The sequence below is a fragment of the Hermetia illucens genome, chromosome 5 (genome assembly GCF_905115235.1).
Source record: "Hermetia illucens chromosome 5, iHerIll2.2.curated.20191125, whole genome shotgun sequence".
Taxonomy (NCBI): Eukaryota; Metazoa; Arthropoda; class Insecta; order Diptera; family Stratiomyidae; genus Hermetia; species Hermetia illucens.
The window spans coordinates 108,108,579-108,127,407 of NC_051853.1; the positions used below are offsets into that span (position 1 = coordinate 108,108,579).

The window sequence follows — 18,829 nt, forward strand, 5'->3', positions numbered from 1 at the left end:
CAGAGACGGCAAGATCGAGCAGATAAGTGAACCTGCTGCTCACAGAAGAGGAGAAGCTGGACGACCTCGATCTAGATCTTCTAGAGCTCGACTCGGACAGCGAAACGGAAGGAAGTGCCATGTCGGAGAGGAAGATAATGCTCGGACATCGGAGAAGAGGTCGAACCACTAACGGAGTCAGCGCTAAAATAGCACAAAAAAACCTCCACCATGCAAAAGCTGCAAGGGCAGGTTCCAAGGATAGCATTGGAATGGAGCTGGCCCAGGAACCCTGGGTGTACCGGGCGGAGATTCGCTGTTTGGAAGGAGGAAGTATGCACGTAATTCGGGATTTCAAAAGGAAAAAAGAAACTTAAGATAAATATGTCTTTCAGGGGTTTCTAACTGGAGACCTTATGACTGTCCAAGTCTCATTGGAAGCCGGGAGAAGAACTCGAGATGATAATCGGATCCCACCGGAATTAGTTGTTAGACTGGCAAAGTTCTGAGAGAGGAAGGCGCTACCACTTCTTCTCGGCTAAAATGCCAACGCCCACCATGAGGTCTAGAGAAGTAGCGACATTAATCGAAAAGCTGAAGTAATTTAATAGAGTAATAAGGAATCTCAGAAGAAGAGACTGGGACTCTTATACAAAACACCTAAGTGACAATATGGCTCATGGTGAGCGGTGACATTAAGAGCAAAGCAGACCCAGAAACAGTAAAGGAAGGCCTCAACAGGGTCGTCATTGATGCATGAGGCTAGCTGTCCGACTAAAACAGTCAAGTCTTTAAGGGACGTACTCTGGTGGGGTAGGAACTTTGCAGATTGAGAAAGAAGATGCGAAAATTCTTCAATCGGGCGAAACAAAACGGTGACTGGTAGAGGTACAAAAGGGCACTCTCGGCGTATAGCTACGCGAACAAGTAAGCAAAACGAAAGAACTTCAGGAAATTCTGTGAAGGAATATAACAAACAACAGAAGCATCCAGGATATATAAAGCTGTAGCAAAGACAAGACAATACCTTCTGTCAGTCTGAAAAAGGAAGATGGGACATTTACCGAGAACGAGCGGGACAATGTGCATCTGGTTCTCCCAATTCATTTCCCGGGATCATATCCCACCGTGGAAGGCAATAAAATTCTGCCTTGCATCCCAACAACGGACAGAAGAGGGGAAAGGTGAATTGGGAGCTAGCGAAAGAAATATGCTCGGAAGCTAGAGTAAGATGGGCAGTGGGAACTTTTAAACCACTGAAATCACTCGGAGTAGATGGCATTTTCCCACCAATACTCCAGAGAGACTTAGAAATCATCTTAGGGTCTCTCCTAAGAGTGGTAAGTGGCAAGATAGCCTTGGGATATATACCAAGGGCATGGAGACGGGCAAAAATGTGAAAGCGGGTAGAAAGGATCCTTTTAATGCCATAGAAACGAAGGAAATAGCATAGTGTGCATTTTTGGACATCGAAGGCGCTTCCGATAACACATCGCAGAGACACGAGATGCCCTAATCCGCAAGGGAGTGGGAAACAAACTAGCCTTCTGGATGGGCGGAATGTTGGAGAGTAGCTAGACAGGTAGAAATTGTATTGCCATGAACACTATTCAAGATTGTCCACAAGGTGGGATATTATTATCATTAATGTATGGAGTATGGAGTACTCCTAGAAGTACACGAGAGCTAACAAATATAGGTCTAGGGGTTACGCTGATGATATTGTTTTAATCTGTAGAGGCAAATATGAGCATGTTCTATGTGACAAAATTCAGACGGACTGCGAATCATTAGTAATTGGTGCAGAAAGGCGGAGCTGCGAATAAATCCAGCCAAGCCAACATATGTCGTACCATTCACTAGCAAGCGCATGCTTGATCAATTGACAGCCATTAGATTACATGGCATGGAAGTGAAACGAACAACAGTGGTCAAATATTTGGAAATCACACTACTACTCTGGAAAAGACTTGTTGAAAACATATGTCGGAAAACTACAATGGCTCTGATGACCTACAAGTCTATAACAGGTAAAAAATGGGGATGCACCCCGAAAATGCAGCACTGGATCTACACTACAACAATAAGGCCAATGATTACTTATGGTGCGGGAACTCAGGCAGAAAAAATGGAACTTAGCACAACACCCAGGGAATTACACAAACTTCAGAACCTGGGTTGCAAGTGTATCAGTGGGACAGTGAGAACCTGGCCAACGGGATCCGTAGAGGTCCTTCTGGGATTGACTCCTCTCCATCTGCACGTACAAATGCATGCAAAGAGGGCGATCTTCAGAAGATCTGAGAGTACCAGTGAGGCGGGGAGCTGCCTAAATCGAAAGAAAATTTATATTCTTTCTAGGCGGCATCCCGAATTACTAATACCCAGGGATAACATGACAACGAGGTTTCACTTCGAGAAGAAGATTAAAGCACGTTGGAGTAACAGGACAAACTGGGAGAGCGTAGCATTGACATACCGCTTAAACCAGCAACTGATTACCTGGTATACTGACGAATCTCTTACAACAGAGAGAGGAAGCGCTGGGGTCATTTGTCCAAGGATAATGCACTTTAATCCAATGGGTAAGCATACCAGTATATTTTGGCCCCATCAGCAGATGTGCCTCCTTCAACTTCGAAAGGAATTATTGGCGGCAGAACATTGCTATTCTAACCCTCCGCCAAGCGGCCTTTAAAGCACTTAGGTCCTACCTGGTAAATTCCAAATTGGCTTGGGAATGCCTTGACAGACCGAACACGCTCGGCTCGCTCAGAAAGAAGCACCGACGCCGCTATACAGACCAGAGCCATTCTGTGGAGTCGGAACTGGATTCATATTTACGACGTTGAAAAATTAAGAGGAATCACTGAGGGAACTTAACCGGGCGAACTTATCAAAAATGAAACAGTCCAGGGTGCCCATGAGAGGATACAAACCCAAGAGCTAGAAAGATTGTTTAAACCTCACCAAGAAGATCCTCCGTGTCCGGATAGCTGAGTGATTAGAGCACAAGGCTGTCGTATGGAATGTCGCGGTTCAAATCTCGCTGGTGGCAGAGGGATTTGTATCGTGATTTGACGTCGGATACCAGTCGACTTAGCTGTGAATGAGTACCTGAGTCAAATCAGGGTAATAATCTCGGGCGAGCGCAATGCTGTCCACATTGTCTCCTACAGTCTACTGTAGTGTACCGTTACGGTCTTGAATGAAGTGCTCTAACACACTTCAAGGCCTTGATCCAATATGGATTGTTGTGCCAACGATTATTATTATTATTAAGAAGATCCTCCGGATCATATTGGGAATAGGCTAAACTATCACTTGGGGAAGCTAGAGATATCTACGGATACTGTAAATTCTGTGAGGAGAGTGATGAAACCTATATTCATATTCTGGGACAGCGTCCGACACTTGTGCAAAGTAGGCTCAGGCACCTGGGAGAATACTTAATACCAAATGTCAAGTTGAAATACTGAATAATATTATTACTACACCAGCAGCTCTGCTACTGGACTAACTGTGTCAACTGGTCCTTCAGGTGAGGGGTGGTGCAAGTTAACAATCCTATCCGGAAAAGCTGAATTAAGCACACAACGATGGATCGGGCAAAAAATAAATGACCGGCTATAGACACACAACCTGTGCTTGCCAGGAAAATTTCGAAACGTCAGCCTCCTAAAAGTTCCTGCCCCTACAGAGAAGACTGCAGAAAATGAAAAGGACACCTTCGAGGAGCCGACGAGACGGTGGACTGACAGATGTCCCACTTATCGCAGGGAATATAGAAGATTGTATGACACGGATCGACTAAAATGGATCTTCCTGACACGAATAGTCCTTTGAAGCTATTCTCGATTAGGCTCAGAAGGATTAAGTATAAGGAACGCAATTATTTATATGACAGATAGCAGCTATTGAGAGTACCCACCACAATGCTATTTAAGGAAAATCATAAATAAATCAAATACTTTATCAAACATATATTTTGTTGAAAGAACCGATTAAAATTTGCCATTGTTTCTATGAGATATGAAAGACGGTCGACTTTAATTGTTAAATGAAGGCCTCTTATAGTATTCGCCTATTTGCAATTGGAGATTGTTATCACGATCAAGGCTTTTCTAGTTATATTCACAGATAAAATCATATTTTAGATTTATTCCTTTAATTTGTCTGTTAGTAGATTTTGTCATTTGCCTGGCACTAGTAGTGCAGTGCGCACTTATATAAATCGAGGGAGAAATTAGTGTACCTGAAACTGAATAACTGAGCATTTTTGGTGAATCCTAAAAACAGTTGGAAGTTGGATTTCCCTAATCCCAAATTCCAAAATATTAGACAAATAATTTGAATTGATTTCTGACTTCGCGACATTCTTTTCCGATCGGCTAGTGACTCATATTTTAGTTTTTGCAGGAAATATCTTTAAAAAAATCTTCTAAAACAGATGTGATCTGTGAAAGTTTACATGGAAAAGAATGTGATTCATAAATCTAATCGTAATCAGTCAATAAACATTACTCTGCCAGCGACAACAATACTGCATTTCGTAAGCCTTGCCAACTACTTCATAATCTTTGGGGAACGAGCAAAGGTGAGAAAGTATCTGAACTTAAGCACGTATGCAAGAATTTGAAGAAATTGAAAATTCGAGGTAGACGAAGCGCCTACCATCATCTTCAAAGTGTGGGATTGACCTTCCGTAACCTACATACGTATATGGGCCCTCCAGAACCTCTGAAGGCGCCAAACCTCCGAAGCCGTATTCAAGCCAATTTGGCTAGACGCGAATGTGCGAAATGTCAGCAAATGAAGATTCAAGAGAAATCTTATGTTGTAAAAGAGTACCATTGTCCGCTTAAGGTTTCGACGTAAGCAGGGGAGACACTACTGACGAAATTGTGGTAGTCCCCGTCCTGAGAGACCGGAGCTGTGGCAAAACACTGCAAAATCCCCAACGTGATCCGCGAATTCCGTGCGCATCTACCTCATCACTATCCATGACGACAATACCTGCGGCTGTAGCTGTGCGCCATCAATCTGGCGGGAGGCAGACGAGTTCGTAGAATCGGAAAGCTCCAAAGTGCTCACGAAATGTTTAGTGAGAAACCGTCATATAAAAACCGTTTGCCGCTCGCTGGGCAGCCATAAGTCAGCGAAGACAGCGCGACCGGTGAACAGTGTAGAGTTCACCGCACTCCGTGTACACAGTGAATAGTGAATAGTAGCAACCCGACGGTTAGTTACCAGAGAATTGATAGTGCTCGATCCGATGCTTGATATCAGAAGACGCGTGTGTGGATAAGATAACATTTCCGTGAGATACAAACCTATTGAATTATAGTTAGAAAATTGAAAAATGTGCCAACAAACGACCGATATGGGTTCACAAATTGAATTGCTCTACATGCAAGGGATGCCACGCAAAGTCGGCAAATCCGTTGAGCACACGCTAATGAAGCGGCGAAACTGTGCAAAATGTGGTACCGACAGTGAAAATAACAGTGCCATTGAGGATAACGAGGAGTTGGAGTGCACATGTGATAATAGGAAGCGGCAGCGACGGCACAATATGAAGAGCAATCAAGATATCATAGCGATTACCACGCAGTGGACACGACATGGGGTCAACTGGGCTTATTCTCAAATGGATCTAATGAAAAAGTCACAAATTTACAGGTGAGTTTCGCTCCAAGCTCAACACTTCCAAAGTCATTGTGATAGTATCATTTTTCATACAACCTCACGCGCCTGTTATATGGATTTTGGGTCATAAACTGTCTACGTTATGCAAGCCATTTATGACCTTTGAATTGTTCCTTGAAAAGCGAACTGCACTGCAGCTAGCGAAACCTCAAAGTAAGCGCAATCAATCTGCGTTTCCGATAAATGTTAGTAATGTAATGTTAGTAATTTAACGGTTATTCTGTTCAAAATTGGGGTTTATAATGTAAGTTTCTATTCGACTTTGGAAAATCAGGATCTAACTTCAGGCGGAAATAGTTTTGACATAGATAAAGCTGTCCTTTCTTTGTATTGTTCTTCGCGAAGGAATGCGATACTCATCTGGACTATTGGTTTAGTGCCACTAGCTCTGGTCATCCTCGCTTCCTCAAAAATCAGAACATGTCTAATTTGAACTAATTCTATGTGATCGCAGTTACGACCCCACAACCAACCAAACTTCCTGGATTACGAAACTGCTTTGACTACCAAATTCTTTAGTGAATCTAGTGCTGTGGAATTTTCCAAATTGTAGACAAAGTCCATTGATGATTGGAGATTCCGAAAATGTTAATCTATGTTGCCATTGCCACTCATCTAGTATTAGAAAGTCACATTTCTTTTCCTAAAATCTTATCACCAGTTCCATTACCTCCAGCTTAAAAAAAATGTACAATTTCTCCGAGTGATCATACATATGAGAACTGTGTCTGCAGAATTGTGTTGCCGACGGGCGTTGGAAATTTCTTTTTTCTTATTTATTTTTTTAATCAACAACAATTCATGTGGAAAACTTCTGATTAGATTACACTTCGCACTTAAATAATATGTTGAAATTTTTCTTGTCAGCATGAACTAAAGTCACATGAATGCTTCGTTCGTTGATTACAAAGTAGTGGAGAACTATAAAGCAAAGTTCGGGGACTGTGGAGGGTTAAGCCCTGCCTGCTAGAGCATGCGTGATATCAAAGTTCGCGAGCACTTAATTTTGCGAAAGGATGGTGATTAGTTATCGCAACAAAACATAAGAGAGAACATAAAGCACTTGCCGAAGATGACATAGTGAAAATTGTTGCTAGTGAAATAGATGCGATGTTGAGATAGCACCAGGGGTCTTTGCAATGATATGTAAGTTTAGTGAAGCAGGCGATGAGTTTATAGTTGCAAATTCATCTGATGGGTAAATCAGAAATACCAAGCAAGAATAAAAACGCGAAAAATTCAACACAAACTTTTAAACTGCTTCCCAACATGAGCGAGAAGTTCACGTTCACTCTTTTTGTCCAAGCCGCCACTGCAGAATATTCACCTTAATTATTATACAAATATCAGTACATAAACAAATGTTCTGGTGTACAACGTAACCATAATAAAGGTTTTATACTTGCACCGAGGTTGAGAACCCTGCCTAGAATCACGTACTTACAAAGGAAAGCAGATTACAGTGAATGAGAACAGCTTAACATATGAAAGTCCATTTTTTTTATACCTTCAAAATCGTGTGCCAGACACACATATACATTTTAATGGGTTGTTGAGAAAGTTATTGCGTTATTATCGAAACTTTTTGTACATTATTAAGTATGCTCTTAAGAATATTCTGTAAAATTTTGATGCAAGAATATTCACAAAGGAACCGGTAACAGGGCTTTTCCCAGAGCCCCCAAGGCTGAAAATTATTTAAAAAAAAAACATACAAATTTAGTCAAAGTATTAATAAATCCTTCCCTCAGAAGTTTCATTTTTTTTTATTTAACATTTTTGGCGGCCATTTAATATGAAAAGTGCTATTTTCCACGAAACGTTCCGCCATTTTGTAAGTAAAAAACCCCAAACCCCAAAATAAAAAAAAATGTACAACTGACCGTTGGGGGGAAGTATTTAATATTCAAATGGTATGAACGCGGACTTTGAAAAAGTGGTTTTGGGAAAAACGCATTTCAAGTTTTAGAAGCTGTAAAACTACAATTTGAGTATTTTGCTCAGATCGACTTAAAATTTTGGGAATATATTCTTAAAACTGCAAGAAAAGGCAAAAAAAAATAGAATGGATTTTCTGAAAGTGCAAAACCCTAACCGCCTCTTCAGGGGGAAACCACATTAGAAGGCTTATTTTCACCCACTTTTTTGAGATTTTTTTAAGCAGGAAGAATTAATTGCAATTTAATCAAATTGGAGGACTATACAGTGACTCACAAGTCCGATCGAATGCTTGCAATCATGAAATAAATGAGAAAAAAGCCTTAGGTAGCTTCACTCGAATTCTTTTATATTTGAAATTAAATACGTTGGGAAGTATAAAAGCATAAAACACTGTTCAATTTCATCTAAAGCCTTTTGGAAAAATATAAAAAAAAATAATATCTAAAAAATGGCACTTGTTCAGTTTTGTGAGTTTGCCTTACATTTAGTGTACTACTATTTTGCCTTTTGCTTCTAAAACTGCTTCAAATCAGCGCTTCTAAATTTTGGCAAACGTGTGGGTCAATTTTATTCCACTCTGTCACAGTACGGGCATACATTTCATTCAAATTCCTCGGGGGTCAGGATTGAGCGCTATTGTGCGTTTTAATTATTGCCAAAGGAGCTCGATCGGGTCTAAATAAGGTGATTGTGGTGGCCACTCGAATAATTCAAAGGACCGACTTTGAAGCCATGTTTCCGTCGCCCTAGCATAACTTTCGAAGATCTTTATCATGTTCGAATATAATGTCTGAAACATTTTTTACCCATTTTCGAAAACTCCTATTCAAACTATTATTTAAAATAATAATGTAACTCACGTGGCAATCCTTCCCCATATCCTCTCACGGTACGGCATGCAACTCTACATCCACAAGTTACCCTCCCAGTAACGATTAAACAAGTTTGAATATGTTCGAAAAGCAATCATTCAATTGGACTTGTGAGTCATGGTATTACCCATATTCCAAACAACTTTTCAGATTTTTTTTTAAAAATTGGAGCCAAAAGTAAATATTATCTTGGAAGTAACCACTCAAAAGGAATGGTAGGTCAGCTATCAATTGTTTACACACGTCATCGTCTACAGCTTTACTTTTCTTTCCCACAAATATTTTTGAAGGTTAAATTGTTTTTTCTCTTGAACCCCTCTACCCAACCATTGCTACCAGAAAATGCTGTAATGTTTAGTTTTTTCACAACTTATCAACATTTTGATTTAATAAAAGCACCACTTATTGGAACATTTCGCAATCTGCATTGCATAATCCACTCTACTAAGCGCCTTTCTGATTCGGGGACTTCGTTTCATTTTTACCGTGCCCCATGTGACATTCCTTTAAAATTTTGCTCAAGGTTGACTCACATACTTCAAATTGTTGGCACACTTCTTTACGTGATTTCCCGTTTTCGATTTGACAACACAATTTCATTTTATCACTGAAGGAAAACTGCTTTCGCTTAGACATGGGTCGTTCGTTAGGAAAAAACCAATCCCGGTTTGTTTGATTATTGGAACAGCTGGTGGTCAAGACCAAACAGAACAAAAGACTAAAAAAAATGAAGTAGAACAACCTTTTCCAAGCATCTTTATTCTAGGTCACTTATAACTGATCCTTTCTTATACAGAGGTGAATGCTGGTGAAAAGCTAGCGAAAACAACTTTCCTATACAAACCCATAAAGTTTCTTGTATCCAGGTTTCTGCCCTTCAATGCAAGGGCGATAAGATTGTTTTCCTAAACAGAGGTTTTCCGTATATATAGGCTCACAAAAACCAGGTTCAACTGTATAGCGACATTTGATCATAAGAAGTAATTTTGTTAATGGGGATTTTTGAGTCCATGGTTGAAAATATTAGATTGGCCATGTTGAAAGGAACGAAAATTGACGTATAGTTCAAAGGCCATTTGATTAAAATGAAATACAAACCTTTGAAGACATTCATCTTCATAGGGCTCAAAATGAAAATATAGAATATAAACAGGTACTGTTAGTCTTGTTAAATCGCCTCATTTTCCACCCCCTTTAAAAAAAATCCTATTATCGTTGCGACTGTAAAAAAGTTTGTTTCACTGTAAACAAAACCGGGAGAATGTGGGAAGATAATAAACAATTACAGAACGCCTCTTGAATATGAATGTATCATGTACACACATCTGTATAAATAGTTGACTCCCACTTTACAATTTTTTCACCTTACACCCTCCCTGTGAGGCTCGTCAGCTACTTTCTTCTCTTATTGTGCTCATATTGCAACTATACAACTGTGCGTGAAAAAAACTAATGAAACGCAATTATATTACTAACCTACCGTAAAATCAGTGCAATCTGTGCATATACATACAGACATATGTATGTATTGTATATGCCTAATGTGCACTGCGATTCGAAAGCACAGAAAGGTGGGAAAAGCAAAGAGCAAAACCTAAGCATTGTAATGAAGGTAAAGAGAAGAGATTATTTTATTCAACTGCTGGCACCAGAGTGTCAACTGCTCGCCTCTTAAGCAACAAACTCCCCCCAAAGATGAGAATCTTTTTAAAGTTGAAAAACGAATGGGTGTTTAGATTTTCAGATAGATAGGGTTGCGTGATAAATTGATGTTTAGTTGTAATACAAGATTAGTGTAATCTTCCAACAAACACTACTGGGTATTATGTAGTCAAGCCAGCAAATCCTATTTCTAGCTCATTCGAGCTACGTGGAAATCAGGGGAAAGTATTCTCAGAATGACAGAAGTGTTTTTTTCAGTTGCCTGATTTGTTGGTTTCTAAAGAAAGCCGTACTTTTCCATCAATTCCTTACTCCTGCCCATAACAAAATACTCGCTTCGAAGTATACCCGACCTTGGATTTGACACCTTTTTTTACATAGTCAAACTCCTGTGAACTGACAAGGTCGCATATCCTTAATTATATGCATATATTCTTTGGCAGATAGAGAGTTCTTTTCACGCGGCTACCATATTCAGAACTTCAGAATCCGCCACTTATATTTTTCAATGGATGCAATGTGACATACTAACCTGAAACAAAGTTTAATGATTCCTAGCTGAATGCTTTACATGTGCAGATTGCATTGAAGAGCTGCAGGATATATTTTTTTTATTTTTTCTTATAACTAGAACAATTTGACAACGAATCACATGTATATATGTAGCAAATAAAAACTCAAATCTTATGAATCTGTGATTGGCGATTTTAACCAATCAGAACATAGTTACTTATCCCCAAGATACATTTGCATATTAAAAGATGGATTTCAATAAATAGACAAATTTCTTACTAAATTTTTCATATTTATCCAAACGAGAAATTGAAGAAAAATACGCCAACATTCAACGAGTAAACTGTTTTGATGTTAAAAAGTTACAGTTTATTGAGCTCAATGCTTGGATAGCCGCGGAGAAGTCGTGTTTTCGGGGGACTAACAATTTATTGAAAGATTTGCCGTGGATATCGTCACGTACGAATAAAAGATTCTTCTTGTCGGTAGCCGTCTTAGAAGAAAAATTTAATTCACCATTTGTAATTAACACAATTCAACACCATTTTATTGAACGGAATGATGGTCACTTAACGCCAACTCTTCTTTGGAAGATACATATTCGGTCACATGTTCTGAATTAGACAGAATGATTTAGTAGCTATAACAGCATGAAGTGCTGATAGCTTTCTTGTTGATTTTTCGAAGTTTAAAAGCAAGTTGTAAATCTTGGGGTGTGGTAATAATGACTTGCAGTGATATATTGATCGGAAAATGTTTTGATTTAAGCAAATGTAGCCTAAAATGAAAATTTGTTTCATTTCCAAACCAATAATTTAATAATTTTAAAAAATCATCCTAATCAAAATCAGAGATTCCAGTCTTTTACAACGGGATGAGCAGACAATGTTGGTCATTTTAATTGTTATTCTAAATTGAAATCAAATAGTTTCTCCATACAATAAACATAATTCATATAATTTTTGAAATTTATATGACACTTTGATCATATGACAATGGGAAAATTTGGGCACTGTCTGGCCTGTGTGTAGTCATAAAAATTATGGATAACAAATAAAAAATATGATCAAAGAAGATTTCTTCCCCACTAGTGTGCAAGCGCTGATAACAATAGCGAAGTAAACGAGATTATTACCACAAACTGTTTAAATTAGCCTTAGATAACACCATGCTGTATTTCATCAAATAAAACGAATTAGTAATTGAATTCATGTTCCTTTTCAAGGCATTGTCTGCGATAAAAACGGTTTGCGCATGTTGTTACGTCATCCATTAGCGACGATAAAGAATTACTCTTGAAGTGTAGCCTTATCTCTAGACGGCTTCGATAAATGCCCATACATACAGCTTCCAACAAAATCAGAATATAATTGAATGGGGTTATTAAATTTCCCTAAATGGCAACAAGCAAAAACGCGGGACTGAAATTCATACATACTAGCATATGAAGGCATACCCAATGTTTAAAAGACTGTTTGTTTGTTTGTGTTCAAAAGAACCCTTAATCAAAAAAGAAGATAACTCATTTTTTAAAAAAATGTTGCCCCAAGAAACTTTTCAAACCTTACAAGGGATATGAACGATGATGAAGTCAAAAGAAAAAAACTAACAATATAGCTCCGACTTTTACATTTTTAATCAGATAAAAGCGACCCTCTGACTTCAAGGTCCAGTTCAAATTAGTTTTACCTGGCACCTATCATATATAATATAAAAAAAAAATAAAAATAAATTGTTGCCATGCAATCCACAGGAAAATATTGTGCAATATTAAATGTTTTTCTGTTTAAAGCACACACACACCTGTAAATGCCCCTCAAAAAACAGAAATTTCAGCTGCTAATTTATGCAAATAGTCGATTAATAAAACAACTTGCAATTCATTCTTTCATTTTATGGGTTCCTTTGATTCTTTAAATTATATTTGAGTTATTAGAATTTTCCTGTTTGGCGGTCCAACATCCCGCTAACAAGTTGACTCCCATAGAAACAGCAACAGATAGCGATGATTTCACATTGAGAGCATTTATGAACGTGTATGGGACATGTTGTAGGAAAACGCTACTGAAATATAGTATATTTGTTTGGTGTTTATAAAACACGTGCGTCACACAGTCAACGAGTGAAAAATATTTATTTCACATTCGCTGTTCCACGCAAGTCGCAATCAAGTAGAACTGTTTCATATGGTGCCAACTTCAATAGGATTAAAGCATACGGCGTGATACTGGGAAAATAATGAAACGACGTAATGAGACTGTCGATTAGGGGTGAAAGTACGGTCTACATTTGCCGTGATTGATGGGGGTCTGTGGAATTGGTGACAAGGCTTTATGAAGGGGAGCAACCATAATATGTAGAATGAAATCTTGCTTAAAACTGATGCAGGCCTCCACATGATATAATCAACTCCGTTCCTACTTCTCAAGGATCATTCATTTAAAATTTGTATTGCATGCACAAATCAATCCCAAATAGTATAACTAATCCAACGACTCAATTTGACTGCAAACTGATTTCAACTTGCGATAGTCATGCGTATTCAGGCACGTGGTATCCCCAAAATACATAAATATACATTCATATGTCAATTGTTCATTCTAAGCACGAGTTCTCACCACATGCGTTTTATTTTGTTTATTAACACAATAATCGATTAACATATAGAATCGGGATCGATCATCCAAATCAATTCAAACTTTTGGCACATTTCGCTAACCAAAAATTTATCTATTTATTCCAGAGTTATGACTAGAACCACTCAACCTGCCCACGTAATAGCTGTTGGAATCTTATCTTTTGTGGTGATGTTGGTCTGGCCCAATATAGTGGACCAACATTACGGAGAAGAAGTGAAACCCAAGAAGAGTGGCCTCGCCCTTTTGGCATATTTGGCAGCCTTTGCAACGCATTTCGGTGCCCAGATTTGGATGACCTTTGTATCAGGTACGGCCCACTAAACATGCAATTTTATTCATCTGATACTTATTTCGTGTCTTTTCTCACTTTCAGGACTTTCTTTATATTTCGCGTTACCTCGCCATACATTTGGACTGTGTCAACAAATCCTGTTTCCAAGATACTTTTCAATGAATTCCATTCTGAGCATCTGCACCCTTGTGATGTTCATCAAAGTGATTGGTGGACGCTGGGAGTTCACCTCATATGTGCAAGTCATCGCATTGTCCCTCTGTGCAGTGATAGAAGTTGCAGTGCGACTCTATTTGGCGCCACCACTCCTACGCCTGATGGCCGAAAAACATAAGTTCGAGACGGGCGCCGGAAGCGGTATGGAAATTGGATATTTAGAGCAGCGGGATCTGGTCAAGTGTCCACACTACCAACGCATCCACACGGCGTTTCGACGAATCCACATGACCGTTGCGATGGGCAACATGACAACCCTCATCTGTACATTTTTGCATTTACATTACTTGGCGTCGAAAATATCCGTCAGCTAATTTGGCAACCGCCGAACTCGCATTTTTAGTATGAAAAATAACATCGAATTATCAAATTATTTAACTAAGTAGATACATTATAATTTATAATGTGTAGATATCCTCTAGATTCGTAGAGTTTCTAGTGTAATTTTTAGACTGAGTTTAAAGATCTTTCAACTAGAGACTGTTCCAAAAACAAAGTATTTTTTTTTCGGGATTCACGCGAAATTTATTTGAAAAGACTGCGATATTTTCTCATCCCCATCCTCATTATGCATCAACCACCACAAAATCTTGTAATTGTAAATATTAGGCGAATTTTTAGCTCATCCTCATTTTAAATTCTCATGCCAGCCATCATATCATCCCACCCATTCTCTAGATATTATTATTGATAAGCGTTCGATAAAACTATTTAACATCCTGACGCAAATATCTCATGATTTCAAATTAATTATGTGTCGAATATATAGTATTTATTACACTATTATTGTGAATTGTACGAAAAGGATATGTGTGAGTTTTGTGATCTTGATTGCAACGATTTTAAATTAGTTTGACAAATTGTTATTTAATTTATTCGATTTTAAGTAGGAAACTAATTTGTGCACGTGATCTATAATTGAATAATAACAAATTACCATACGAATGTAGTGAATTTTAGAAAAAAGACAACAGAGAGGGCAAAATAAATTGCCAAAGTAAAAGAAATACCCAAAACAAGAATAAAGAAAATTGAATTTTAAAAGTAAATGTTTTTCATTTTAATATTTCCTGCAACGGTTAAGTAGACGGTAATAGCTACGCTAAATTTTAGACTAAATTTATAGAAGCTATCAGCGGAATGAATTGTTTGTCCCCGCGGCGGACAAGGAACCCACGCACTGGTTAATGATTTAAAAAAGTCCGAATTTCTGTGGAATTTGAAACCATTACTGGAATCGCCTCTCTTGGAAAAGACTAAATTAGACTATCAGAAAGATTGATGCGACTACTCGTCTAGTTCTAAATTCAAAAAATTTGTAACAAAGCTGATCTCGAGCAACTCGCCCAAAAGTTTAGTAGTCACCTCATGCGGCACAGCCTACGACTAAATCTTTCTGACGATTGACCCAATGAAACCAGCTTGATCAAACATAGCAACAGGAATATACCTAAAACCCAGCAATTCAAGTACCTCTAACTTAAATTAAACTATACCGCGCGGAACAATCAACAAAACATCCTACAACTGACGTTATTTGCGATCGGCGCATTAACGAACACCTCAAATGCGAAGTGTACGGCAGTCTCGTTCGCAATAATAATGCAGTGAAGCCCTCTTAAATGCAATCAGTTCTGGCTTCAACATCTTCTGCATTTAACCGGCTGTTCCTTCATATAATTGCAAAATTTCTACGTTTATCTGTCAAGGCGTGAATTTTTTAAAAAATCGCTTAAGAATGAATAAATTTATTTTATTAAACAATGAAAACTAAATATGAAATTTAGTCCTTATATAAATAATGAAACTTGTAAATTATTCTGTAGTGCCGGCAACGTTGCGACAGACAATGTTCAAATATTATGACCAGTCAAAAGAGAAAATTAACCTTGCATTTAAACTGACGGGTTCCTATCTTTCCATATCCGAGCTTAACGGTTAATCTGTTTGAGGCGAATGAAAATGAAATTTGTATGAAATTAGCGGGACCGATTGATTGATCGATTGACGGCGGAAGAACTGGACCGGGCAATTGTAGGTTGGCAATTGAGACATGAAGTTTGGTAGCGAAGCTGATTGTAAAAAGGGTAGATTTAAACGCGTCCTAAAAATTCATAATAATTAGTGCCGACAGAGGAAGTAAGGTAAACCGCGATTTGACTATAAGAAAGTTGCCTTTCGAGAAGGCGTGCGGAAGGTGACGATCTAGAGAGGTGTTCGGACTGTAGGACAATTCTATTTTCTTTTAATTCGTAAATGTATGAATTTACGCCCAGAGGATGCTCTCTTTTTCTTCGTGGGAGTGTTGTTCCTTTACATCGGCAGTATTGAAATCCTTATACTAGGAATTTTAGAGGAGGACCAACATTCCCGTAAATCAAAAGCGGCCGCAAAGTCTTTGGCATCTGCGTTCGCTGCATCGCTGATGTCCGAAACACATTGAAATCAACTCCTGTTCCGAAAACGTAAGTCAGTTTCAAAGTTTTATTGTGCTGTGTTTAAGTATTTTATTGTTTAATCTAACTGCAATAGACACATCTCAGAAAACGTTCAGTTCTATGAATTAAATCGCTAATAGGGATTAGGGAATTAGAGCGCGCTGACCTCGCTATTGGGTATGATTAAGATCTCTCGGTTTAATTATTGAGGCAATGATGGATACATTTACGTTTAGGTAAATTCCTATGTAGATGCGTAGGTCGTAATAAATTTTGGAAAAGAACAATGAAAAACTTTATTTGGAAAAAAATAATTAAAAGATACTTAAGAAGAAAGAGAAGAGAAAATTAATAAGGAAAGAAGAATGGTAACTGTCGCAACATATTTTGTAATCTGTAGTGAATAGTATTTGTATTATATGCTAGCTGGTCAGCACCAGATTCCGCTGCTGGATTCTGTTGATTATTCATCTGCGGTTATTGAAAAAAGTCTCAACTGTAATAATTTTTATATTCCTTGAATTTAAATGTACCCTTTTGTGAAAGAGTGGAGAAGGAAGATAAATTCGAACCCAGCGCAATTTGTAGATGATAATCGAGATCCATGTACAAGAACGCATAATTCGGATCTGACAATTATTTGCCGAACTTCAGTTATATTTATACCGGAAAAAAAGGTTTTTTTGAGATGAAAGATGTGTACATGCTACCGTGTCCAAAGGGTCAAGCAGGATAGATTGATGCAGAATATAGCCTCCTGGGAGCCAACCTATCTCTCTGGGATTGATATGTGGCTTCTTAGGGCCAAGCCTCTCGTCTACCAGGATTGCTAGTGGGTGGTGACAGCTACACCCGGTGCGAGGCACTCTTACTATTAACAAAACGCTGCTCCAACCCAGCTTATGATAACCGGGCCATAATCAACAAAGCTCCACGCTTAAAACGGAGGGACGAACAAGCGTACTGGCTTAAGAATATAGCTCCTAAACTGCCTAGATGGAAAAGAACGGAACCGCGGATGATATACCAGGAGCACACATGATAACTCCTCACAATCTGGAAGTTAATTGCACTACCTCAGAGGTATTAGACATAACTCCAGGGTACACTCTGATGAACGGCTTGGTCAAGAATTGGAGGGTGTTCGATGAGTTCTCTATGTCGGATCACAGAAAAATCACATTCGACATTGAGGGCAACTCGGAACTAGATAGAATAATAAGAAATCCTAGGAGAACAGACTGAGACTTCTACACAAGACACCTAGGTGACAACATGGCTCACCTACAGGTGAGCAGTGACATCAGAACCGAAATATAAGGCCAGCTGTCCGGCTAAGATAGTTAAGTCATCAAGGGCGGTACCCTGGGGGAACAGGAATCTAGCCAGAATGAGAAAGAAAGTGCGGAAACTCTTCAACCGGGTCAAACAAATCAAGCATCCAGGCTACGTGAAGTTATAGTCAAAGACTAGGTAATATCCTCTCTCTGTCTGAAGAACGAAGATGGGATATTTGCCCAAAACTGCTCCAATGAGGCCTTGAAGTCGGCCTAGGATCTCTCCTAAGCGTGGAAAGGAGCAGCACAGCCTTAGGATATATACCAAGGGTATGGAGTCGGGCAAAAGTGGTTTTTATTCCGAAAACGGGTAAAAAGAATCCCTTTCACATTAGATATTTCAGATTAATCTGCCTGGCATTGTTGGTAGTTAAGACGGTGGAGAAAGTTGTGACATAACTATAACTAGCGTTCTAATACGCATCATGTTAGCACGCTTACCGGGGAGGACGGTCAACCGAAAATGTTCTGTATTAGCTGACGGATATAGCACGGGATGCCATAGAAATGAAAGAAATAGCACGGTGTGCGCCATCGAAGGAGCGGGGCTGTGCATCAATCTAAACTTGATTGCCTAAGAGCGATTAGATTACATGACAAAGAGATGAAACGAGTATCAGAGGTCAAATTTTTTGCGAATCACATTACACCAAAAACTACTCTGGAAAATACACGTTGAAAACATATGTCGGAAAGCCCCAAGTCATCAGAAACTTACCGGTCCATACCAGGGGAAACACGGGGATGCACCCCGAAAATATTGCACTGGATATACACTGTAATAGTAAGATCAATGATTACCTATGATAATTTGGGCAGACAGAATTGAACTCAGGACAACAGCCAGGGAGTTATACAAACTTTAAAGACTGGCTTGCGTATGTATCAGTGAGACAATGAAAACTTGCCCTACGACATCCCTATAGTTTCTTTTGGGATTGATTCCTCTCCATCTGCACATACAGATACAGGCGGAAGGGTGATCTTTAGAATGCCGGGAGTACCATTGAGGCGGGAAGTTGCCTAAATCGAAGAAAAATGGATATTCTTTCTAGGCGGCAGCTCGAATTATTGATACCAAGGGATAACATGACAATGGGGTATAACTTCGAGAAGAAATTTGAAACAGGTTGGAGCAACAGGGCAAATTGGGCATTGACATACGGCTTAAACCAGGAACTGCTTACCTCGTACACTGATGCATCCCTTACGGCTGAGAGAGCAGACACTG

General features: G+C 38.9%; 2 protein-coding genes across 6 annotated transcripts in view; one reads left to right on the forward strand and one right to left on the reverse strand.

Moving 5' to 3' along the window:
* Positions 1 to 18,829, reverse strand: part of LOC119657763 (blood vessel epicardial substance) — a 372,124-nt gene that overhangs the window by 197,544 nt on the left and 155,751 nt on the right. The gene's annotated exons all lie outside the window — the stretch shown is intronic.
* Positions 4,219 to 14,867, forward strand: LOC119657764 (transmembrane protein 205). The gene is made up of 3 exons (XM_038064832.1): positions 4,219 to 5,661; positions 13,420 to 13,622; positions 13,689 to 14,867. Exons 1-3 carry the CDS (start codon positions 5,342 to 5,344, stop codon positions 14,135 to 14,137), a joined length of 972 nt encoding a protein of 323 aa, XP_037920760.1. The 5' UTR covers positions 4,219 to 5,341; the 3' UTR covers positions 14,138 to 14,867.